At 43.8% G+C, this 26,090-nt stretch overlaps 1 protein-coding gene and 1 pseudogene across 1 annotated transcript; one reads left to right on the top strand and one right to left on the bottom strand.

The window, feature by feature from the left end:
* Window positions 1-8,769: 8,769 nt before the first annotated feature.
* On the bottom strand, window positions 8,770-24,146 carry FKBP6 (FKBP prolyl isomerase family member 6 (inactive)). Its single transcript, XM_074326714.1, has 8 exons — window positions 24,087-24,146; window positions 23,727-23,844; window positions 23,160-23,249; window positions 22,159-22,361; window positions 20,867-20,986; window positions 10,980-11,174; window positions 10,752-10,861; window positions 8,770-8,860 (listed from the first exon to the last, which is right to left on the bottom strand). The coding sequence occupies exons 1-8, from the start codon at window positions 24,144-24,146 to the stop codon at window positions 8,770-8,772; spliced, it is 987 nt and encodes a 328-aa protein (XP_074182815.1).
* Window positions 12,930-13,270, top strand: LOC109459984 (V-type proton ATPase subunit G 1; annotated as a pseudogene).
* Window positions 24,147-26,090: the final 1,944 nt, after the last annotated feature.

Raw genomic sequence — 26,090 nt, 5'->3', positions numbered from 1 at the left:
ATCAAGTCAGCTCACCGAAAACCCCAAATATACATACACGTACACATATATATATGTGTATGTGTACATGGACACGCATATGTACATCAAGCCCTACACCATATCGGGATGCACACAGCGCCACAAAGGCCTGCATCTGTCTCACCGCCTTTCTGTGCAGACTGTGAAAATGACTGCTGTGGGTGCTGTCACAGTAATAGGGCGTCCCTGTGGACATACATGTCTCTGTGCTACAGATGTTTGCTCACAGCTCTTCGCTCCCTTTGTTTAACAGAGTTGAAAACACTTCTCTGGGTTCTTGAAACTCTTAGGCTTATCCCAGTTCATTTCAGCTTCACCCTGGGCCTGTGACTTCTCTAGCCAAAAAACCAGGCTAAGACTTTCTCTTCTCCCTCATGTGTCCCAAGGTGCTAAGACACTCACTTGATGTCATTAGTTATTGCTTGTATTCACTTCCTTCCCCATTTGCCTGCTCCTTATTTACCTAAATAGGTGCCTGCGATTATATATGCCTGTCGGCAGGGCTTACGCACCTAGTTACAAACCTAGTTACGAACCCAAGAAACTAAAAACAGACAAAGCCAACATCTGATGGAACTTAAGGAAGTGCACAGAGACCTTAAAGATCTGATCACTTCGTCCTACAGATGATGAAACAGGAGCCCAGGGGGGTTACATGACTTAGATAAAGTCACAGCGTGAGATCTGAGGCAGGGAAGCAAATTTCCCGTCTTCCAACCCTGTCATGAATGGTGAAGGCACTTCAACAGTCACTGATTTTGAAGATTAGCAAAAGGAACCTAGTTATCTCTTGAAATTTAATTAAATAATCCTCATTGCTATCTCACCACAAAGAACAGAGAATCCACTAAAGTAAACCTTAGTCGGGAGCAGGTTTGGGGTTCATTATGGCTGTCTACCAAGTGAGGGTGCAGACAGAGGTGAAGGGGTCAAAGAAACTCTACCAGGGGAAATGCTTTCCCAGGAAGGGGTATAATGACAAAGTGCCAACCTAAGTGCAGTTATTTATAGGCACACAACAAAGGGACGACTTCAGTGACACCTCCTGAGCTGGGAGGACAGGCATTTCACAGATGTCCAGAAGATCAAGAGACTGTGTCTAACAGTTTGCCTGGAAAATTCTCATCTGACAACAAGAGAATGCCTGCCTGGCCCCATTATCCTGGAGAAAATACAACTCTATTTTGAGAAGAAAAAAAAACAGTGAAGATACAGGGAAAGAAAATCAGAAAATTAACAATATATAAAATTACAAAAATACAATTAAGTTGTTTGTTCAGAACTTTGATGAGTCTATGGAGGCACAACATACCTTTATAGACTCAATAGAGTTAAGAGTTTCTCCTTTATCTCTTTGGGAAGAAGGGGATCAAACAGATTCCCCGTCCAGATCCAGTCACATATTGTGAGAGACGATCTGCTCCCCTAGGGTTTCCTGGCAACTGACCAGATGGGCCTGGATATAGGAAGGCTGTTTTGGAACAAGGGAACCCCTGAGCCCAGAGGATCGCTCCAGCCTCAGCTCTGGCACCAAGCTCTGGGGGGCCTGCTGCTTCAGTGCTCACGTTGGGCCAATGTCCTTGAACCAGGACTGAACCCCCAGGATCTCAGCTATAGGAGTGTACTTTCCACAGCCTGGCCTTTATTTCCACCTGGGCCTCCTGGGAGCTGCTCTGACTTCCCAGGAAACATTTTTTAAAACTCTGTTAAGATCCTCTTTCCCTGAGGCTGGCCAAGCAATACGGCTCGATCTCCTTAATTCTACAGCCCCAAAGCTTCAGCTTCTCTTACGCTGAAAAGCAGGGAAGAGGGAGTAAACTCCTAAACCTCTAAGAGAGGGATAAAAACCCATGGCCACCCGGGTAAAAGTCCAACTGAAGAAAGACGATGAATATATTTAAAGCTTCATCTATCATCTGGGGCTTACATTTCAAACCAAATGAAAATGGTCAGTTGTTTATACATATGCACAAAGACCTCTGCAGTAAAACGCTCTAATTCTCTGAGCTTTATTTCTTCCCCAGTCTATAAAATGGAAATAATTATTTCTCCCGCAAAGGAATATTGGGGAGATTAAATGGGTCTATGGACATTGTGAAGCACTGTAGACATGGAATGATGCCCAGACTCTAGAAAAGCTGTTTGGCGGCCTGTGCCCCGAGCACCCCTGCTCACCCACTACTGACCACCTGCTTACTCCCTTCGAGGTGAAACGTACGCCTGATGTGAATTCCAGAGGCCATACAGAAAACAGGGACACAGGTCACCATACAAATACTCAAAACAACTGGAAGAAAATATTTAAGCTTACATAGTAGACATTTAATTTACCTCCTTCACACAGAAAAAAAAGTGTTCTTACAAATCAACAACAAAAGAAAAATGACGCAAGAGTGAGCAATGCCTAGCAACAGGCAATTTGCATCAAGAATATAGACGGCCAGTAAATTATACAAAACGGTGCTCATCTTCACTAGAAATTGGGGAAATACAGATGGAAATGACACAGCACTTGTATCCACTATTTTAGGGAAAAGTAATCCACCTGAGGAAAATTGGGGAAGCTGTTGTGTGTAAGGGTTGGTACGCAGAGCCAAGGCCCTTTCTGGTATCTAAGGAGCCCAGAGCATTTTGGTGTGTCTCCACCTGCTCAGCCTGGAGAAGAGTGAGGCAAGACGCTCCACCCAGGTATGCAGAGCTCCTCGTCAGCTTCCCTACTGTTTCATTCTTATATGCGAATAGGCAACCAAGAAACACCAACCACTTGTGGAAAGTCTACACACAGAAAAGAGAAAGGCCAAAGCAAACAAGCAGAAAAACAAACGTTTCAGGGAAGGAAAGACAATGTGCAAGAATGGTCCTTATCTTTCAGAGATACATAGGAAAATACTTGTGGATGAAATCATATGATTGGTGGGATTTGCTTCAAATTAATACAGCAGTGCTGGGGTGGGAGTGGACCTGGGGGGGTCACAGATTAAAACATTGGCTTTTATGTTGATGATTGTTAAAGCTAAATATTAAACACATGGGAGAATCATTATACTATCGTTTACTTGTATAAGTTTGAGATTTTTTTTGTTATACAAAGAGGAAAAAAAGAGTGGGATAGTATGAAAAAGGGAAATCTGAAAAGAGCTTGTGGATTCAAACATTTGGTTGCTTAAATGAAAAGTCAATGGAAGACTTGAAAAATGAAGTACACTTCTGGGTGGGGGGAGAAAAAATTTTTAAGAGACATAATGGATACAGAGGATCCCTGCAGAAGGTCCCACAGCCAACCAACAGGAGGTCCGGAACCAGAAGACAGGGAAAGGAGGGGAAAATATTATTAAAGAGATATCACAGAAGATTTTCTTAGCTCTGAAGAACTTGAGCCTCTAAAATTGAGGTGTTTATGTAAAGGACTTGAGCATCTGAGATACCTTGACATGTTACTGTGAAATTTTAGATGAATCAAGATTAGAGAGATGTTAGAAGATTCTGGAAAGAAAAAAAAAGATTTCTCAGAAGTGACCATTCCAGAAATAGTCTGTCCTAAGACTTTTATGTAGAGTTGGAGCTGATGATGATAAGTTCCAAGACGGAACAGGAGTCCTGATGGGAGAGACAGTTCTGGCAGCGGAGCAGGGGTGTGTGGGGAGGTGAAAGGTCTCAGCAGGAGACAGTCTGAGGGGCAGCTGTGAGGTGGGAGGTCTAAAGGGAAGGCAAGCTCCGAGTGGCGTGAAGCTCTTCCAAGGGGCCGGGGACAGGTCCTCATAAGCGAGTTTCTCATGGAGGAAGGAGCTTCTAACTGGGGGATAGGTTCTAAGCAGGGAGAAGGTTCTTTAACAGAAGTTAAAATTTGTTTCTTTTGGTGAATCCTTTTGTACTGATTGTTTTTTTCAACTTGATGGCTCTGGGCCCGACTGCCAGGGTTGGAACCCGTGGCTCTATCACTTACTAACTTCGTAACCTTGTCAAATTACTTAGCTTTTTCATGTCTAATTCATCACCTGTAAAACGGATAATACCTACATTACAGAGATGTTATATTAAAAACAAGCCACATAAAACATGTAAAAGAATGCCTGGCATGTAAAATATGTTTAATAAATATTTTGATCAAATTCAATAAAAATACATTAAGAATAAAACAAAATAAATGGTGAGCAATGCTATCAAAACAATCTAAAAGAAAATATGACAAACCAAAAGCAAAGAAATGACAACTTGGCCTGGGTAAGATGGCCATGCGGGTGAGTGCCCGCTGTCCAGCACGCCTACCAGTTAACCCTGGGTTACCTGAGTACCCAAGTTCTGCCTGCTTTGCCAGGAAGATTTCCCTGTCACTCCTAGCGCACAGCGGTCATCCCTGAACACCTCCTAACTCTGCATACCCCCCACTCCGAGCCTCTGCTTTACACTGGCACATGGCTCACACATACCACTTACAGTGTCTCTGCCCCACTGCCCACACACAGGTCACCGTGTGGACCCTGTGGCATTGTGGTAGCCGTCTTCAGCTAAGTTGCCATTTGCCACTAGAATTCCAGATGGGAGGCCTCATGCTCCGTCTCCTTCCCACTTCTGCTGCTGCTTTTACCTCCAGGCTGTCAACACCTCTCGGACGTCTCCTGCCAGCCTTGGTGCCTCCAATGTGCCCTCCACCATGCCCCTCACCCCTTCTTACATGAGCCTGTCAGATCATCTCAGTTCCAATCACATCTTCCCCTCCTGGATGCCTACAGAGCACAGTCCACGGCCCACACTCCAAAGAGGACTGAAAGGCCAGGACAATACCTGCCCACAGCTGACCTCAGCTCTCAATTCCTTGTCTTCTCTGCTTCTCTCCCCCTCCGTCCTCCCGGCCCCCCGACTCCTCGAGCCCTGTGCCCAGTCTGCCCTTCGAAGCTTCAGAACTGCCTCAGCAAAGGTTTCCTCTGCTCAGCACGTTTCACCCATGGCACTCTGTGACGTGCCTGATTGTCCAGTCCTCGGTCAGGGCGCTGTGCACGGAAGAAGCAGCACGGGACTTCTCACGTGCACGCGGCATCTACCCCAGGGCCTGAAAACCACCAGCCCTCACGCGGTACTTGGGGAAGGGGTGAGTAACGAAGGAGGCTGCCTGTGGCAGTGCAGTGAGTGGGACCTTCCTCCTCCCTCGTGTGTGATGCTATTTTCTCTGGCATCCATGCCTAACATTTGCTGCACTCTGAACCAGCAGGCAACAACATTTTTGCCCTCGAACTGGGTCTCTCCCACTTTCTGTTCTTGTGTGATTTTTCTGATGCCGAGCACAGGACTTCGTGTTCCATCTCTACTGGAAGTGCTGTAAGGATGGAAGCTGCCACCCTTTGCCAGTTTGCAAGTGTCTGATGGTAAAATGTTAGAACTGGAAGGACCAGAAAGGTCATCTAATCTCATGAATCTCTCTCCCACCGCCAAGGGGCTCTCTACGTCTGCTCAGACAGACCCTAACAGCTCCCAAGATGACCCACCCCCTGCGGGATACAGTGGAAAAGCTTGGCCTGGAAGCAGATGCTCCCACGAGGCCATTCTCAAAAAGCAGTCAAAAGTGGCACTTTTCTGTGTGTGCGCTCCACATTGGGAGAACTTAGTGTCACTTATGGTAGGACAGTTATAAATCTTTCATATGAAGCCAAGTTTTGACTTCCTATCGTGTCCACTTACTGGTCCTGCCCTTTGGAAACCACAGAAGGAATTCACCTATTGTATGTCAACAATTTAAACAGTTGCGAACAGCTACAGTGCTCACGTCACATCTTTTTCCAGACACCAAGTCTGGCAAAGTATCAGAGCACAGATACTAGCATGTTAAGACAGGAAGGACACAACTGAAACTCTAACTGAAGATGACAATGAAAGGTGCGGAAAGAGAATTAAGAAAAATGTTAGAACACGATTCCAAGTGTTTTCAACTATGACGGCATCTGTTATAAAAGCTCTTTGGTGCCCGTGGTAAAATTACCACTGCTGTAGATGGGGCTCTGTGAGGTCTTAACCAAGTAGATAGCTAGAAAATGTGCATTTATGAGAATTTAAATGTAGTATATACAAACAGGAATACGGCCTCCACTGCATTGCAAACCACAGGGGAAGCAGTTTCAAAACAGCTTATCAAACATTAGCTTGGGGCTTGCCATAAACCTTTAGGTCTCCTGATGTACATGAGTCAAACACCGACCTCTCGCTTGACTTTTTAGATTCTCCCCAAGAATACTGCTATCCAGAGCTGAGTGCTTTGCCATGTCCTCTGAAAGTCCAAACTAAGGAAAAAGACAGTGTGGCAGAACTATGGATGTGTCTACTCTTTCCACCGTTGAGCTCCCAGCAGCAGGAGCTGCCAAGAGATTCCTAACTCACCAGACTGGAAAATGACCCACTGCTCTGTCATGGCAAGACCAGAGGTCACAGCTCAGCAGAAGAGTGACGGCTGCAACAGCCAAAGACCCTGATGGGCCTCTTTCCCTCTGCCTGCTCATCGTCTCCATCCTCTTGCTTTTGGGAAACAGCAGTCTTCTTACTTCGGATAATCATTACTCCCTCAGTTCTTATTACATGGTGCTAGAAAGGGGTGCCAAGCATGGGACTTCACACACCCCAAACCAGGCCAGAGTCTTGCCTCAGGATTTTTTAACTGGAGCTATGGATGCTACAGGAAGAGGAGGGAGGTGTGGGATAAGGCAGAGCCCTCTCTCAAACAGAAAGCCGTGCCGGTGGGAGCCCGGGCACTCCTATGGTAGGAGAGAATGCAGCTGCAGTGAGCCGGGGACGCTGAGGCCCTGAGAACTGCAGGTACTTGCCTGAGTATTGGTTGTTCAGTCTTCCTTTGATTCGGTGAGCTACCCCAAGTTCCCTTCAGCGAATCCCTTTTTTAGCTGAACCTAGATAAAGATGGGTTTCTGTCACTGGCACTAAAAAGAGTCTTAACAGCCAGTACAAGAGTTAGTCTGGAAGGTACAGTTTCAAAGAGGCTGGTCTAGCACTTTGGCTATTTCACACTGGATCCAACTAACATTTACTGAGTGCCAATCATGTGCCAGGCATGGTTCCAGATACTAGAAAATACAAAGATGCAAAAGACATGGTCTCTGGTCTCAAAAACTTCAGTCTGCTACAGTGAGAGGCTTAGAACACTCATCCCACCAGAAGTAAGTGTCTCACATCTGAGAAGACAAGATGAAGACAGGTCAGGCGTACCTAACATCTGAGGACAAATTTTAAATGGTCCCACTTAGTCAGAGCTAGGTTGTCAAAAGAATCTAAAACCCTGGACATTTTAAGTGACTAACGCAGCACAAGTACCAGAGAAGAAAAGGGGAGCAGGAAGAACACCAAAGACATAAAAGCCAAAATACGTTACAACCACAATAGCAGCAGGAGTATGACAATCAGGGACACTTTAGATCCCAATACAATCATTGCTGGTGATAAGACAAATGTTCAAGATTTAGGATTGCATGGGAAACCATCTAAAATCATCGGGCTCCAACAAGTCTGACAGACTAAGAATGCTGGGAGGGTAACACGACGGAAAGGGAACTTGTTGCCCTGCTGTGTCTTCCAAGATCTGTTTCTAGGATGAACCCTGGGAGAACTGGATATTCATTAAATGGCAGGACATACCAGGTCACAGTCCCAAATTGGCGAAAAGCCACCAGGCCTCCATTTCTACTAGACATCACCAGAAGCCAAACAAAAGCAGTCCTCTGGCTGACGTCTCAGTTCAGAAGACCTGCAAATCCCCCAATGTCCCTGAAAGACCTGCAGGCCAGAATCACAGGGTCAAGGTCAGTGATGAAAGCGACATTTCCTCCTGATGAAACTGACAGGTTGTTTCTGACAGGGCAGAGAGCAGCAGTTTGTAGATCACTTGTGAAAACGTCTGGGATGAATAGGCCTTTTCACTGCCTTCTTCTCTCAAGCTTCTTTTGTAGAGGGATGCAGGTAGCAACAAAGGAGAGATTTATCACCAGGAGCCCGCTGGGCAGCTGTTTTCTTGTTGTCCCTTGTTTAACTTCTCTCAAGAGAGCAGAGTTATCTACCCAGCTAAGCAGGTGTTTAAGGCAGGTGATTCTGTTTCCATTAATTTTCTTAAGTAATAGTAAACCAGAGCAGAGGGTTATCTCACGCCCTCATGGGAAACCTTAACCCTGTGGCTGCTAAAGCACCAGGTGTAAGCTGTGGAGCCATGGCCGCGTCTGCTCCCTGCCGGCCCTGACATCTTCAAGTCTCTACTCTAACAGTGAGCAGAACTCAAGAGTCAGAGCCCACCCCAACCCCGCGACACCTGGACTGTGTCTTCTTCCACAATGTGTTAGGTATAAAGTGAGGTCGGAGGCTTTCAGGTTTTCAGGAAAAACCAGATTAGAGAAGCATTACTGTTGATTTCAAAGCTCAGATAAACAATCACATTAATGACTATCACAGTTTCACGTTCCAAGCTACTGTGAGGTAGAGGTTAACATAAAATATGAAAAAAAACCTGTTTTCATTTTCAAGCTTCAGGCTTCCTACACCTCTCCCTTTACCCTCCAGCCCTGGCTGTACTTTCCGACCTTCTCTACGAGAAGCCCCCAGAGTGTGTGTTCTGCACGAGACCTGTGTCAGTAGGACAATAAGGACCTTTTCTATGCCTCCCATCCATCCTCACTGCCCCCTGGTGGGCCACCGAGAACCCCCACACTTTTATATGTACTGGATAAAACCCTAAAGCCTTTCAATGCTTTAGTCCTTTGATTACCTTTAATTTTCTTCTACTGTAAAGCCAGTGTCACAAGGAGCGAACATTCGGTGGCACATTTCTTTCTCTTTATCCGTGTAGTCCTTGTAATAGCTGTAAAGAGAAATACAGTAATTGGTCTGTCTATGTAGGAGGTGACATCTGGTGGCTGGAATTCTCCAACTCAGGCCCAGAAGCACTGACAATTCAGTGGGCTTTTCAACTGATGCAGGAGGGGGTGGGAGCAATGCTGCAGAGGAATGGGAGACGGCGCAGGCCCCCAAAGGCTACAGAGGGAGCCCGTGGACAAAAGGCCATAATCTGGAAAGATGACACCCTTGAAGGCTGGGAGCCACTGTCAGTGAGGCTGAGGGCTGAGTCCTGCCAAGTGACACCTCACACTCAGTGGCCTATAACTCATCTTGAAATTTTTCTCGCTAAAGAATGGTTAGAACCTCAGGGATAATGTAGATGCCTGATCACTGCACTGTACACCTGAAGCTGAAGCTGAACAATAATGAATGTATATATATGTGTGTGTGTGTATGTATATGTATGTACTTACAAGAAGCGGAGTACAGCATTAGGAATAGAGACAGTGGAAATGTAATGGCTGTGTGTGATGTCAGAGGGGTAGTGGATGGGGGGAGGGGGGTTCACACAGTGTGAGGGATATAAACGATAAACGTCTAAGTATTAAAAAAATTTAAATTCAAAATATAGCTACTATATGATCTCGCAATTCCACTTCTTGGTATGTATCCAAAGGAAACAAAAATACTAACTCAAAAAGAGATTTATACTTCCATGTTCACTGCAGGATTATCTACAATAGCCAAAACACAGAAATAACCTGTGTCCATCAATGGATAAATGGATTTTAAAAATGTGACACACACACACACACACACACACACAGAGGAATATTATTCAGCCACATAAAAAGTAGAAATCTCTGCCATTTGCAACAACATGGATGGACCTTGAGGGCACTATTCTAAGTGAAATAAGTCAGCTAGAGAAAGACAAATAGCAAATGATTTCACTTATATGTGGAATTGAAAAACAAACAAAAAGTCAAACTCATAAACATAGGGAACAGATTGGTAGTTGTGGGGAGTGGGCAAAATGCGTAAAGACAGTAAAAAGGTACAAAATTCCAATTATAAAATAAATAAGTAAAAAAACTCAAAAACAAAAAAAACCCAGAATGGTTAGAGTCCAAAATTTCTACATATGACCTGACAGGATATTTATAAATATCAGAAAGAAAATTGCAACAGTTGTGTCCAAATATAAGAGGTGCACACGCTTCAGACGTTTCTAATGTCAAGAAAGCTTTAACTAAGCAATTTGGATTACACGTTTAATGTTAACAGGACTAGATAATCTCACCAATACAGAACAAGAACAACAACAACAAAAACACCTAAAAAAAAGAGTGGATATATTATGAGGTGATGGAATTATGGGTGATTTCTATTTATATGTTGATATTTTCAAAGTTTTCTAATGAACATATAACTTCTATAATCAGAAGAAGTTACATTACTGAAAGACTGGTATAGCTGCCACTTGGGTAACAAGAAACTCACCCTAGATGGGCACAAATCAGACCTGAAAGATCAATTTCAGATCAAAGGAGCGTCTGTAAGACACCTTTCTGTAGTCAGTTGAGAACAGTGGTTCTCTGTTGGTGGCAAGGAGGAAAAGTATCCGAAGAAAAAGGCCTTTAAAAAAAATTACACTGGCTCTCCTCTTAGGGGTGCTTACTTGCAGGGGGAGGTGTGAAATAGGGAAGTGGGAAATGATCCAGACAGGTGTAACTTAGAGGTTTGTCCCACTTCACTGCTGGGAGCTGCTTGTTTAGAGTACCAAGCACTTCATAAAACTAGCTCTAGGGGGCGCTGCCTCATAACCCGAGCTGGACAACACCCAGGTGGAGGGACCACAACTGCAGCCTCACGTCTGTCTCTGCTTGCAGGAGTGCAAAGAGAAGTCTCACCTGGCCAGTTTCTTCAGCTCGTTATTGATGTCATGATTGAAGGGCTGTTCCTTCTGGGCTTGGACTAGAAAATCCCGGGCCTTCTGATACTCAGTCATGAGGAGACAGGCCTGGCAAAGGAGACTTTTAAATACTTAGGAAAGACAGAACCTTTTGCAGTGCCCAAGTTGACCACCACTGCTACCTTCTCTGGGGCGGTCATCCCCAGGTCCCTGTCCTCCAACTCACCTGTCCACATCGGAAGAGGGCCTTGGCATTCTTTGGGTCAATGATCAGAGCCTGTTCTCCATAGCGCAGGGCTGTGGTGGGTCGCTCCAGCTTCAGGTACACAAAGGACAGGTTAAGGAGAACAAGAAGGCTGGCGGCCTCCACCAGGTGCTGCTCTCCAGGAGGTGCTGACCGCCGGCGCAGAAGCAGCAAGGCCTGTGGACAAGGAGGATGGGTGGTCAAGAGGAGTGACACAACCTTATGTGCAGAAAACCCTAAGAACCCACACAAAAAAAGAAACTATTAGAGATAAAACATTAGTTCAGCAAAGCTACAAGACACAAGATCAACATATGAGTTAGTTATATTTCTATACTCTAGCAATAAATAATCCAAAATTGAAATTAAGACAACTCCACTTATAACGTCATCAAAAAGAATAAAATAAGTAGCAATAAATTTAAAGCGCAAGACTTGTGCACTGAAAATTACAAAACACTGTTGGAAGAAATTAAAGACCTAAATAAATGGAAAGACATCTCCTGTTCATGGATCAGAAGGCTTAATATTGTTAAGATGGCAATATTCCCCAAATTAATCTACAGATTCAATGCAACCGTACCAAAATTTCAACACCCCTTTTTGCAGAAATGGTCAAGCTGATCGGAAAATTCAAGAAACCCTGAATAGTGAAAACAACGGTAAAAAAAGAAGTTGGAAAACTGACACTTTCTAACGTCAAAACTCATTACAAAGCTACAGTAACCAAGCCAGCGTGGTACCAGCATAAGGACAGACATATAGATCAATGGAATAGAATTGATAACACAGACTGAAAGTTCAGAAACAAACCTATACATCTATAGTCAACTAATTTTCAACAAGGGTGCCAAGACCATTAAATGGAGAAAGAGTAGCCTTTTCAATAAATGGTGCTGGGACAACTGGATAACAACATGCAAAAGAATGAAGTTGGAGCCCTACCTCAAAATGCATCATAGATCTAAATGTAAGAGCTAAATTATAGGACTCTTAGAAGAAAACATAGGTGTAAATCTTTGTGACCTTGGACTAGGCAGTGGTTTCTTAGATATGATACCAAAAGCACAAATAACCAAAGAATAGATAAATTGGACTTCATCAAAATTAAAAACTTTTGTGCTTCAAAGGACACTATAAAAAAAGTGAACAAAACGAAGAGGCTGGCTGTTTAAGAAAATCACTATAACCATCAGTTACTGGTTTAAGCTGACAATATGTAACAGTTTACTGCTGTCATTATGCCTGAAGATATTTTATTTTGTATTTTTGAATAAAAAGACATTTGTACATTCCTTATCAAAAAAAAGGACTGAAATAACTCACAGATTGGGGGAAAATACTTGCAAATCCTATTTGGTAAAGGCTTAGTATACAAGACACATAAAGAACTTTTATAACTCAACAATAAAAAGACAATCCAATTAAAAAATGGGCAAAGGATCTAAATAGACATTTCTTTAAAGAAGATATGCAAATGACCAATAAGCACATGAACAGATGTTTAACATCATAAGTCATTAGGGAAATGCAAATCAAAACCACAACGAGATGCCACTTCACACCCACTAGGATGGCTATAATTTTAAAAATAGAATGTAAGTGTTGGTGAGAAACCCTTGTATTATTGGTGAGAATGTGAAATGTTGCAGCCATTATGGAAAATAGTATGGTAGTTTTTCAAAAAGTAAAACATAGAATTAACATATGACTCAGCAATTCCACTCCTAGGTACATACCCAAAGAACTGGAAACATTAAGTCCACACAAAAACTTGTACACAAATGTTCATACCACATTGTTCATAATAGGCAAAAAGTGGAAACCACCCAAATATCTACCAACTGATGAATGGACAAACAAAAGGCAGTAGGATTCACACAAGAGAATATAATATTCAGCCTTAAAAAGGAATGAAGTTTGGATAGCGCCATGGCCAGTCAGTTACAGGGTATCCAATAGCTGCTGCAGGCCCAGAAGTGGGCCACTGAGGTGTCTGAGGCCCGCAAGCGAAAGAAGCGGAGGCTGAAGCAGGCCAAAGAAGAGGCTGAAGTTGAACAGTACCAGCTGCAGAGGGAGGAGTTCAAAGCCAAGGACGCTGCGGCTCTGGGATCCCTCAGCAGTTGCAGCTCTGAAGCGGAGAAGGACACACAAGAGAAGATGACCGTCCTCCAGACCTACTTCCGGTGGAACAGGGATGAAGTCCGGGATGACCTCTTGGCCTTTGCAACATCTAGCCAGAAATCCAGGAAAATTACCACATAAATGGATAGGGGAAGAAGTGCCTGTTCCATGGATTGGCATTTTAGATGACTCCACGGAATACGGAGCTTTTAGCAAAGCTTGAGTTATATTCTTGGGAAAGGCATTCAATTATTTCTGTTTATTATATAGTTGGTCCTTTTACTTTTTGGAAAATAGCAAATCTAGCTTCTTTGTACAAACTTAGAGCTTATCCAAAGATTTCATCTTTTTATCTCATATATCTTAGAAATTTAAGGGTATATGCTGTCTGTTTTCCTATGCCTTTTAGCTCAAACAATATACGTGTATCTCAATACTGACTTTTTCTTTCTTAGATGTAATTTAAAAAAACACAACAATTTTTTTTTTCAGAAAGCTTTCTTGAAGGTCAGGGGCTTCATCTATGGAAAAGTAGTAAACAGTTATTTGTAACCTGTGTAAAGCAGCAGCCAGCCTTAAAATAGTCCTTTCTGGCTAAGAGTTAGAACAATGACTACTAGTATAATTGCTTGGGCTGCTTCCAGTACCTCGTAATCAAAATCACTAGATAGGATTCAAGAACTTGTTACATGTTATTACTTGGTGTACTGATGATAGTCATTTAAAAGTAAAGAGTCTTTGTCATGCAAAAAAAAAAGGAATGAAGTTTGGTATATGCTGCAACATGGATGAACCTTGAAAACGTTACGCTAAGTGAAAAAAGCCAGTTACAAAAGAACAAATACTGTATGATTCCACTTATGAGTATCCATAACAGGCAAGTTCATAGAGACAGAAAGTAGAACAGAGATTACCAGGAGCTGGGGAACGGGGGAAGGGGAGTTATGTGATGGGTAAAGAATTTCCATTTGGGATGATGAAAAGTTCTGGAAATGGGTAATAGTGATGGTTGTATAACTTTGTGAATGTACTTAATGCTATTGGATTGTACACCTAAAAATAGTTAAAATGGTAAATGTATTAAAATGGTAAAATATGCATATTTTACCACAGTTTAAAAATGAAGTAAATATTTTTTAAAGGGATGAAGTACTAATACATGCTATAACACAGATGAGCTTGAAAACATTTTGCTAAGTGAAAGAAGACACAAAAGACTACATATTTAATGATTCTATGCACATGTAATGTCCAGAATAGGCAAATCAACAGAAACAGGGAGTAAAATAGGGGTAACCAAGAGGTGTGGGGGGAATGGTAACTGCTAACGGGTATGGGGTTTCTTTTTGGGGTGATGATGTGTTCTGGAATTAGACAGTGGTGACAGTTGCACAACCTTGTGAATATATTAAAAATCATGGAAATATATATATATATATACACACATATATACATATATACATATATGTGTATATATATATATATATACTTTGAAAGTGTGAAATGAATGCTATGTGAATTACCATATTTTGCTGTGTATAATGCAAACTTTTTTGCCCAAATTTGTGAGGGAAAAATAAGGATGAGCATTATACATGGGTAGTACTAATTCCATATTTATATAAATGTTTTTAATTCTTTATTTATGCTTATGAGTTAAAAGCATAACTCTAGAAATCAATAATGATATCTGTATGTAATACCCTGGAATATGATCATCGGTTTTGTTGAACTTGCAACAACGAAGAGTTCTTGGCCTTCTATGCTGCGTAAATATCATAAATTTGTTACCGGTACATAAAATTTCTTGTACCTTGTATCTGTTCTTGTGTTTTATAATTATTTGTTACATAAAATTTCTTGTACCATAATATGTTAAAAAATAAATGCTAAAATTCCTTTAAAATACAAAAAACAAGTACCTAAAACAAATAAAAATTTGAATTAAAAAATTAAAATGAAAGATTTTTTTTCTCTGAAAGTTTGGGCCAAAATCATGTGCATTATACACAGCAAAATAGGGTATATCTCAACAACAATAGTAAAGAAAAAAAAGTGATGAAGACAAAACCTGAACAGTTGTCAGCATGACTAACAGAGAAGATGCCACTGGAACATGCTAGCAGAATGGAAGAGGTAGAAAATATGTCAGAGAAGATGGTATTTTAGGCAGAAAGTCATGAGCCTTCCTTTGTCTTCCCTTTCCTCTCTAAGTCCTGGGCATTCATGACACAAGTTTCTGTCCACCACCCTCCCACCTTCTAAATTGATTCAGGTCTCGTATCACCAACCTGGATCTCTCACCTGAACGCTGGTCCTGTACCTAAATAGAATCATGAAACAATTTGTCACCTGGAAACAGTCTTTTACAGGCCATGTTTACCTGGCTAGTCTCATTAGTAATCAAAACTGAAGTTAACAAATCTCTTTTTTCCTAGTTTTTCCTTTTTTAAGTATTTCCTAGACCAGAAAGCTTGAAGTAATATCATCCTTTATTTCCTTCATCACTTATACATAAAACTTCAAGTCTAATTGTTCATTTTTCGAAATTATTTCCAGAACTTTTTCTTCTATTAGTACCACTCTAGCTTCTTAAACACACTCCTGGATCCCTGTAACAGGATGGTCAGCTGCAACGTGCCTTGCACAGCACCTAACATGGGACAGATATTTGTTCATGAAAGTCTGTCCCTTCAACACGTGCTGCCTAAGTGGTGTGTGGTTAAGTGTTTAACAACCAGCTCATGTGGGAGGAGCGGCCCTCTAGTGTTTGCCTATTCCTGTGGTGTAATTATTTCCACCATGGCTGATTTCAAGCTACCGAAGTAACATCAACTAGCTTGCAGAAATTCCGGACATTTTTCCAGCTGGGTCTCGTGAGCTCCAGCACACCAGCACCTGCGTGCTGCGGACTCCCACCTCTTCCCCAAGCGTTACTTTATCAACTCACTCTCCCTCAGTGGTTCCCTTCCATCCTCTTCATCGAGTCCAAATCCATCCATACTCATTTAAGCATCTTCCTGAATCTGATCACCTCACCTCTATTTCCCTGCTCTTCTTCAAATGTAGCCTGTCTTTTAGACTAGGTATCCAGCAACTGTCCCTTGAGTAGGCTCTGTTCATTTCTATACCTTTGCTCATTCTTTTCTCCTGCCCAGAGTTAATCTCTCCTCCTCTGTTTCTCTGCCATTTCATCCCTCTAGATTCAGCTAAAGTGCCATTTCCTCCAAGAAGCCACTGCCAGATGTTCTAGCCTACAAAAATTTTCCTCTTCCCTGAAAAGCTACAGTATTAGGTACCATAGCTAGATTAAAATTCTTTGAGAGCAAAAACCCCACCTGATATTTCAGTGTCCCACACAAGGCTGAGCAAAAAGCTGGAAACGCAGTGGTGCTCAATACATGTCAAACTGCTGCTAGCATATTTCTAACAGGAACAGGTATGCAGAGCTTCTGGCTGAGAGAGGCCAACTTCACACACATCCTCTACTCAATCCTGCCCTAAGGAGTAGAAAGGCACAGTCCAACAAGAACGAGGAACAGGAAGAGGATCAGTGACAAAGTTGACGTGTCAGAGTGGATGGCAGTGTTGTGACCGACTTGGCAGACAGGAGAGACACAAAGGGCTAGCCTGCAGCTCAGAGTCCTGAGAGCCCTGGGAAGTGGCAGAACTAGGAATGTGAGCCATCGGAGTGTGGAAGTGGGGCTGGATAAAGAAGGACAGGTGGAACGTTCCCTCCCACTCTCTGACCCGGTCCCTATGGGTCCAGATGCCCACCCCTGCCCATCACCTCAGGAATCAGGAGCATCTCTTTTCTACAGAAATGGAACTGAAGAGACTCTTGATTCAGGCACAGCAGATAGAGCAGAGGGCAGGTATGCTGATATACTGATAACAGGAGTATTAGAGGGCAGTCTCAGTAATAGCCAGTGAAGCCCTCTCTCCTCTTTCCCTGTTCAGTTCTCAGGACGCTGGTAGCTGTGCACTTACACTGGGCAGGAGATGGAGATCTGAATGGTCCCTGAGGAAACACCTGCACACTGATATGGGGGAGTCGATCTCATCAGAATACAGTCTGTCCACCAAGCACTTGGGAGTTTCCAATCAGTTTTTTTTAATTAAATCTATTGGGGTGATATTGGTTAATAAAATTATATAGGTTTAAAGTGTACAATTCTATAATACATCATCTGTATATCTCATTGTGTGTTCACCACCATATATTTGACCCCCTTTACCCTTTTCAACCTCTCCTGCATCCTTTTTCTGGTAACCACTAAACTGTTGTCTGTGTCTATGATTCTTTGTTTGTCTTGTTTGTTGCTTTCAGTTTTATATCCCGCATATGAGTGAAATCATAGATGGATCTTGAGATCATCATGCTAAGTGAAATAAATCAGACAGAAAAAGTCCAATCGGCATTTGATCCCTCTTTCAAACCCTAATGAACAGCCTCTGTGGGAGAGGGGGCCTCTTGTCTCCCAGTAACTGTTTCTCCTTCTTCCACAGTAACAGGATGTTTTTGCTGGGAATATGTACAATCAGAATATAGATATTTGCTGGCCTTCCTTATAGCTGGTTATGGCCAGGAGAATAGGTTCTGGAAAACGTAACTCAGTACAACTGTCACAGCTACGTGCCCTCAGCCCTCTTTTTCCTCCGCTGCCTACAAATTAGAGGCCACCATCCTGGGCCACAGGGCCCAGAGTCCCAACCTAGAGATGGGCAGACAGTGAGATGGGAGAAGCCTGGGTACCTGAGAACACTGGGGAGCATAGGTACCAACAAGTCCTGGCTTGCACACCTCGAGCCTTTCACACTGGTAGGAAATCTCTATCTTTAGGTCACTTGTTATGAGTCTATGTGATTTACAGTCAAACCTAACGCAAATGGACATAGTCTCCAGTGGACAGAAAACCAAACAAGCAGAAAAAGAACTGAGATTTTTTTTAAAAACTCAGATGAAAAGAGAAGAAAACTTAAAAATTATAATAAATAGTCTAAAGAGATGAAAGAAAATGTATGCACAAAAGAAGAACAGAATGCTGGAAAAGGAAGCAGAACAAAGAGCTCTTGGAAGTCAAGAAAAGCTCCCACACAGTGAAACAAAAAAGAAGAAAAGATGAAAATTGGGAGAAAGAAAATAAAATTGGAAACCTAGAAGCTCAATCAGGAGGTCTGATAGTCAATTAACAAGGACACTTGTGTCATTAGGGAGACCACCTCAGGGATGATGTAGATGCCTGATCACTGCACTGTACACCTGAAGCTAGAGCTGAACAATAATGAATGTCAACTACAATTATATATATATGGTTACAAGAAGCAGAGCACAGCATTAGGAAGAGAGAGAGTGGAAATGTAACAGCTGTATGCCATGTCAGAGGGGTAGTAGATTAGGGGAGGGAGGTTATCACTGTGTGAGGGGCATAAATGATAAATGTCTAACTATTACATTGTTTTGTACACCTGAAACAAATTAAAAAAAATAAGGTCCAGAAAAAGAGAGAAGACAGAAACTAGAATAAATTATCAAAGCAAGAGCTCAAGAACGTTTCCCAGAGCTGAGGAAAAATTTCCTAAATGAAATGATACACCAAGCGCTCAACAAAACAAATTTAAATATATATACACACACAGGCACATCACTGTAAAATTTAAGAACAGAAAAAAAAAGATCCTTAAGTCTCTTTAAGGAAAAAAAATGGGTCACATATAAAGAAATAGGAACCTAACTGGTATCAGACTTACTACGTAATTCTAAAAGCTAGAACAATAGTGTTCAAAATCCGAGGGGTGCTGACTTAAATTCTGCATCCTAGAATTCTATACTCAGTTATCCTACCTGCAAGCGTGAAGTATAAAGTATATTTTCAGACATGCAAGGATGTGCTCCATCAAAACAAGGGAGTAAACTGAGAAAAACAACAGGAAATCCACAAAACAATCCCAGGCAGCCCCGGGACGAGAGCTGCGCAGCAGGCCCAGGGAGCTTCAGTCTGACTCAGTGCTCCAGGGGCGATGTCCCGAGAAAATATGGAACTGCTGGATGAGAGGCTTGATCACATGGAACATACTGCTGAAAGGGGCTTTCTACTGCTGTGAGAAGGCTTAGAAATGAACAGTGATAGGCATAGAGAAAACTAGGCAAAAAAGAGGCAATTCGAGGAGCAAAAAGGGGCAGCTGCACCAGGAAGGGGACGGAAGCGCAGAGAAAGGCTTGGCTCAGCAGACATGTTATGAGGTAACCTCAATAATGTAAAACTGAATACTGGGTTTCAAAATTATGATAGCGCTGGGAAAGCAGGAGAAGGAAGAGCAATAGTGAGAACTAAAGCCTCCCTTTCTGTAATGAGAAATTTTAAAATGTCAAAAAAGAACAACTACAGTATGTCACTTATAAATGCAAAGTACCAGAAAAACAGCAGATATAATGAAAAAGTGACTGCACCAGGGGATCGGACCTAGGAAATAGGACTAAGTGATGGAAGGAGTGGTCTGTTTTTTAGGAAAAAATTTTTTCAAATGAGCACGCTCTCAAGAATCTTTACAGATAGTATCCATGATTCAACCTAACCATGAGTCAAAATCTGTACCTTCCAAGTTCAAGAACCTGGCTGTCAGCATTCCAAAAGACAGGTACCTGCACGCTCTTCACGTTGCTCTCTGAAGCATATTCATAGAAACGAAATGCTGACAGGTACTGTTAGCTGCTTATTCTATATCTATTCCCTTCCTCTTCTCCTAACCACTTCTATTCCATTCAAAGCAGCAATGTACTAATTTAACAAGTACACTTCCCAGCCTCCTCTACAGCTAACATGGCCAATGAAATAGAAAGGGAAGCCATAAACACAGCAGACTCTTCTCCCCTCCCTTCTGCCTGCCCAGATGATTATGTGATGCTACAAGTTGGATGACCATCTGAGGGATGGAGGGTGGGAACAAGGACACAATTAAGGGTAGCTGAGCAGAAAGAAGGCACCTGGTGGCTTTGTGGAATTGCTATCCCAGCCTTGGACTGCCTCCCCTTTTATGTGAGGAAAAATTAAATCTCTAGTTTACTTAGAGAACTGTTTTTCAGGATTCTGTTGCTTGCAGCTGAAGGCAAATCCTGAATGATTTAGGCTGAGTATGTAAGTGAGGCGTAAACTCAGAATACCCCTAGACTCTCAACTCTGTCCTGTGTCTAAGGCAGAGTCTGGCACACAGGAAGTACTCATAATACCTGCTGAACAAGTTACAAAGCACAGTGAATTCCTGTTAGCATAACCTGCACAAAAAGCCAAATCACAACCAGAAGCTTGTGAGAAGGGAGTCAACTCAGAGTTAAATGACTGTCAGACAGAAAATGAAGACAGCAAATTTTAGAGTAGTGGAAAAATTAGTTGGTAAAGGGCCTAATACTAAACTGAGAGTTTAAAAAAAAAAAACTTTTAACTGAAATACACACACACACACACACACACACACACAAAGCTAAGTACAAAAATAAGAATATAGCTCGATGAATTTTCACAGCCTGAACACACCCACGTCACCAGTGTCCAGCAGCAGACACAGAACATTACCAGGCTCTCCCCAAATCCCCTGTCCCCTCTCCCAGTCACCAGCCAGCTGCGACGAGGGCGTTTAAGGACATTTTTCTTAGCGGCTGCAAATGGAGAGTAAGGAAAAAGACAAGGTCTATGTCTTTTAAACAAGGAATTTTTCAGGGTATGCACATACTTCGAAAGCATTCTTACCCGTTTATATCTCACTTTGGCATCATAGAAACGATTTTGGCGGAAGAGGTAGTTGCCAAACTCCCGTTCAGTAGCTGCCACTTTCAGGACCTTCTGAAGTGGAAACTGATCTTGTTGCACCTGAAGACCAAAGAGAAGGACACCCCGCAAGGAAACTGAGAGCCACGATGCAAGTGTGATTACAGCTGCTGGTTTTTCTCCTTCAGACTGGGAACTTCTGTTTGCTGCCATTCATGTGCTAAGCCCTGGGCTAGGTGCCTCTGCAGAGGTCACCTCTGTGAATCTCAACAGGAGCCAGGGCAGGTCTCACTGCCCCTACTTTACAGGTTAAAGCCAAAAGGAGGTCTGCTTCTGCAGTCCTCCCAGAGATGCTTCCGAAAGCAGCAGTTTCTATGGAATTAGAAACTGATGGAACTGTCAGGCACAGAAATCAGGACTCACACCAACCACTAATCCACCAGCCATTTAACAGGTCTTGGTCTGCCCAGAGCCCCACTGGTCTTTATGGCCATAATGCTCTACCTGGGTACATATCAGAATTATCCAAAGAGCCTCTTTTTAAATAGAGATGTCCTAGCCACTCTACCAGAGATTCTATACCAGTACACCAGTGGTGGGACCCAGAATCTGCAAGAACCTCTGTTTTGTGTAAAGATGATAAAAGGTCCCTCACTTGGGGTGCTGACAGTTCAGCTGGGGAGACATCATACGATGTAAACTTGGGGTGGATATACACAGGTCAGTGTGAGTTAGCAGGACAAAAAGTGCAGAGGCCCTTTCTCTCCGCGATGGGTTCAATAAAGGCAACAAACAAACAGCAACATTTGAGTTATGAAGACAGAGGCCATATGTCCCAATTTGCCTGCGATTATCCCAGTTTACACCTGATGTCCTGGTATCCCATCCAGTTAACAGTATGTTTTACTCTCAAGTGACAACAAATTATATGGTCACCCTAGTTACAAGCTACCAATGCTTGACTTGCTGGAAACCAAATTTAACGTTGAGCAGCAAAAATTCACTGACTTGCAGGAAGAAGTAGGCAAAGGGTGACTGAAAGATCACCTGGTCTGTAACAAAACCACGGCCTGACCTTGGCCTAGCACAGTTACCCACACACAAGAGCCATTATGAAGATGGACAGTCCCAGAAGTGGGGGGGACCCCACACGACTACACAGGAGCCCAGGGATGGCACTGGGCCAGAGGGTCATCAGCAGGGCAGGATAATTACCAAAACCACAAACCCAACCCGCTTTCTATAAGTGCTGTTATCTGTGCTCCAGAACTTACAGCTGAGAGGGCACAAAACTTGTCCGACTCAGCAGAATCCAGGAAGTCAAGAAGCTCAATCTCAAACAGAACAGTGGTGTTTGGGGGGATCAAGGGCGGACAGCCCAGTTTTCCATAGGCATAGGTCGGTTTGAACAGAAACCTGGCCACCTCTCCCCTCCGCATGCTCAGAAGGCCCAGCTCCATGCCCCAAAGTGTAATATCTGGAAGAAGGGACAAAGAACTTGGTTGAAATTTGCCCAGTATCCTGTTGCAATGCTATCAATTTCTTCCTCCTCCAAGTCTCTCCACATAATATTCCAAGCCTTCTGCATTGTGGTCCCAACTCATTTTTCAGCCTTGTTTCCCACTACCACCACCATTCCTTTAACTTCTCTAGGCTTGGTAGCATTCTGGCCTCTACCTCTTTGTCCACACAGTTCTTTCTTCCCGCAACGTCTTCCTCCTCACTCTATGCCCAGGTTCAGCCCTGATTAAAATCTTATTCACACTTCAGGGCTCGTTTCACATGCCCCTTCTTCCATGAAGCCTTCCCTGATCTTCCCAGCTGGAATTAATGGTGTCGTCATTAAGAATCCTACAACACTGCCTTATACCTCCCAGGAATTTATCCGATTCTGCCAGGTTAGTTGTCTGAATGTGGGTCAATCTCCTCCACCACACTGGCCAAGATGTTCTAATCATCTGGGTACATCCTCTCTTTTCACCATGGATTGTGGGCGGTAAGCTTTCAATAGATGTTTACTCAATAAACGAACAAATAAAAACACAATGCCCAATGGTTAAGTCAGGATACAAAGAACCTTGCCATGTAGGACATCTCCCAAATACCAAGGTCTCAAGGAGGAATGTGGGAGAGAATGTGGCTGGTTTAGCAAAACCCAGCCTCAGAAAAAACTGACTCAAAGAATCTGTGTTCTGGACAGTTTTCCAGTCTTAGGGCATTGTCCCTCATCAATTCCCCCAAACAAGCCCTTTTCCAGCTCCTAATCTGAACTTACCCTCTCCAAGTTTCATTAGCCGAGGAGTTTTCCTAAAGCAATTAGAATCAAAAGGCTTGTCCATGTGCTCCAGGTATCCAGAATATTTCACTAGGCCACAGAAAACAGACATAGGGTGAGAAAAATGGACCAAGAATAACTTCACCTCTAACAACATCAGGTCTCTTTAATTATTACACAAAAACTATAGAATTAGATGCACTTCTTCCGCTCCATTCCTTGGGTGATAGGAACAAATCTCTGCTTAACATTTGGATGCCTGCCCTTTGGCTCTGGGGTTTAGGAGCTTGGCTGGTGGGCCTGGGAGTGTTCCTTGCTCACAGTGGGGTCATGCAAAGGGGATACGGGTTTCCTAGCTTTCCCTTAAAATTCCAATTCTATCAAAGCATGTTCTACCTGATAAAAATGCTAGTTTTTTGTGTTTTTTTTTGTGTTTTTTTTTTAACATATCCTCTCCTCTCCTCTCCCCCAAAGTAAAGTGTAGTAAAACGCTTGCTACCCTCGTAACCACCAGTCCTCACATCGCCAGCTTCCCGAGGACAGATGGCACTGAGTCACGGGCAATACCTAGCACCGAAGCATCCGGTGTCACCAGCTCGCCAGCGCCTTCTCGGACAACGTCCTTCAGCACGCCCCGGTCCCCGGAAATGTCCAGCATCCACTGACTTAACCTTTGGTACGGAGACTTGTGGGGAACGAAACACAGACCTCAGAGCCCTCAGATTGCATCCCGACTCCGCCACCCCGGCTCCGGACTCACCAGCGCCAGGGCCCTCACCTGGCCCGGGGCGCCGTCTCCTCGTGGGACTCCCGGGGTCGGAGCGCTCCCCACCATGTCCGCGCAGATGAACCCTAAGCCTCACCGCCCTCCGCCTGTCAGCAACTCCGGGGATTCCCGAAGGCTGCGACCCAACCGCCCCCTTTTACCCGGCCTTCCTCCTCTGCCGGCGGCGGCATTCCGTTCAGCGGGCGCGAGGAGAAGCTCATCCCTTGGTTCCAACCGCGGCAAACGGCCCAAAGGCCCACAGAAGGTGCGGCGGCGCACGTGACAGGGGCGTGCGTTGCACGCTGGGGCACGTGGCGGGGACACAGAGAACGTGGTGCAGCGTGTGGTGACGTAGGTGGGGGAAGGCGTGAGGGGCGGACAAGCTGGGGGTGAGGAGTAGCTGTGGGGCCTGTGATTGGGGGAGGGGCACGCGGTGGGGCACGTGGCCAGAGCACGCAGGTGGGGACAGGATCCAGAATGGCCTGCTGCTGGGAGGGTCTGGCCTGGCAGTAGTGGGTTATTGCCACCTTCCTTCTCCTTTACTGTTACCAGTTTAGGCCGATATAGGCTTTTAAAGTCAAACTGATCAGCTCCTGAGAAAACAAGGTGATATCTCTCACTTTCCCTTCACAAAATCTGCTGCACCTGCGCCTGGCCTCCTAGTGCAAAGGAAGAATGGCCCTAGATCCCAGCCCTTCCGGAGTGTTCCCTGGGGCTTACTCCCTGGGTCCTTGCGCTCTTGCCTGCTCAAGGACTTTGGGTACCCCCCTCTCTCCTGCACTAATCTTGCCTTGACCACTGGATCATTTCCTTCAGCTCATATGTGTCTGAAAAATCTCCTACCATGAAACAAACAAGCCTCCCTGGGAATTACTTCGTAGGTTGTGTAGATGCCTGACCACTGCTAGTGCAAAACAATATTGAATATCAACTATGATTATATATACCATATATATACAGAGGGTGCCAAAAAATCTATACACATTTGTTTGGACAGAGTCCCAGAGAGCAGTTTCCAGGCTCTCGGCCTCACGTGGAAAGGTGCTGGCTCAGTTATTACATGGCCATCAGCTGTGATCAGGTGGCCATCCGCTGTTACCGGTTAGCCATTGGCCACTGATATAACTGCCATGGCTAAACTAGTAAGGGCGGATTGCAGCTAGCAAGTGGGGTGGGTTGGTTGGTTGGTAGAGAAGCACAGATGGTGGATTGTGGATCGTGTGGATCCTACTTCCTGTGTCTCGCCAGCAACACTGGGATGCAGGAAGACCCCATGTTGGGGTACTGGCAGATGTTTGCTTCCTGTATCTCCAACCCAGTCACCAGCGAGAATATAGTGGTATGAACCCCCTACCCATGGTTCTGTTGTTGTTCCTGTTTGGCCTCACCATACTCTGTGTCCACCCGCCGGGAGTGGGAGCGGGACCAGAGACCCTGCATGACAACATTTTAAGAAGGGAAAACTGTATTAAAATTGTAATACTCAATATATACCGATAACAAAAGATGAATACAAGTCATGTTTGACTTCTGCAATTACAAGAGGTGCTCAAAGTGGTTACCATCAGTGTCCAGATGCTTCTGACTGTGGTGAACTACTGCTTGAGCAACGTTGACCAAAGTGGCCTCTTGTGTACATTTTTTTTGGCACCCCCGGTATATACGATGTAAAGTACAGCATAGGGAATATAGTCGATGGTATTGTAACAGCTATGTAGGATGTCAGAGGGGTAGTAGACTTGGGGGGTTATCACTTTGTGAGGGGGGTAAATGTCTAATCATTATGTTGTTTTGTACACCTGAAACTAATTTAAAAATAAAAGAATTAAAACAAATGAACCTCCCTTTGTCCCACATCTCCCTCCTGTTACAGGTGGCCCCACTCCTACTCTTCACAGAAAAGCTCAAAAGAGTTGCTGCAAAGGCTTTTTCATCTACTCTGTTTCCACTTCCTCACCCTCCATTTTCTCTTCAACCCACTTTAATATATCACTTTCCCCTGCTCTAGGCCACCTAGACAGCTCTTGTTGCCAAATCCGTCAGACACACCTCTTTGTCCTCAGATTACTGGACTCTTGTCAGCATTTGACAAAGTTGACCTCTCCGACCTTTAAATGCTCCCTTCTCTTGGCATCTGTATTCATTTTCTGTCACTACCACGACAG

Source organism: Rhinolophus sinicus, linkage group LG03 (assembly GCF_036562045.2).
Source record: "Rhinolophus sinicus isolate RSC01 linkage group LG03, ASM3656204v1, whole genome shotgun sequence".
NCBI lineage: Eukaryota > Metazoa > Chordata > Mammalia > Chiroptera > Rhinolophidae > Rhinolophus > Rhinolophus sinicus.
This window is presented reverse-complemented; position numbering and strand designations above follow the sequence as displayed.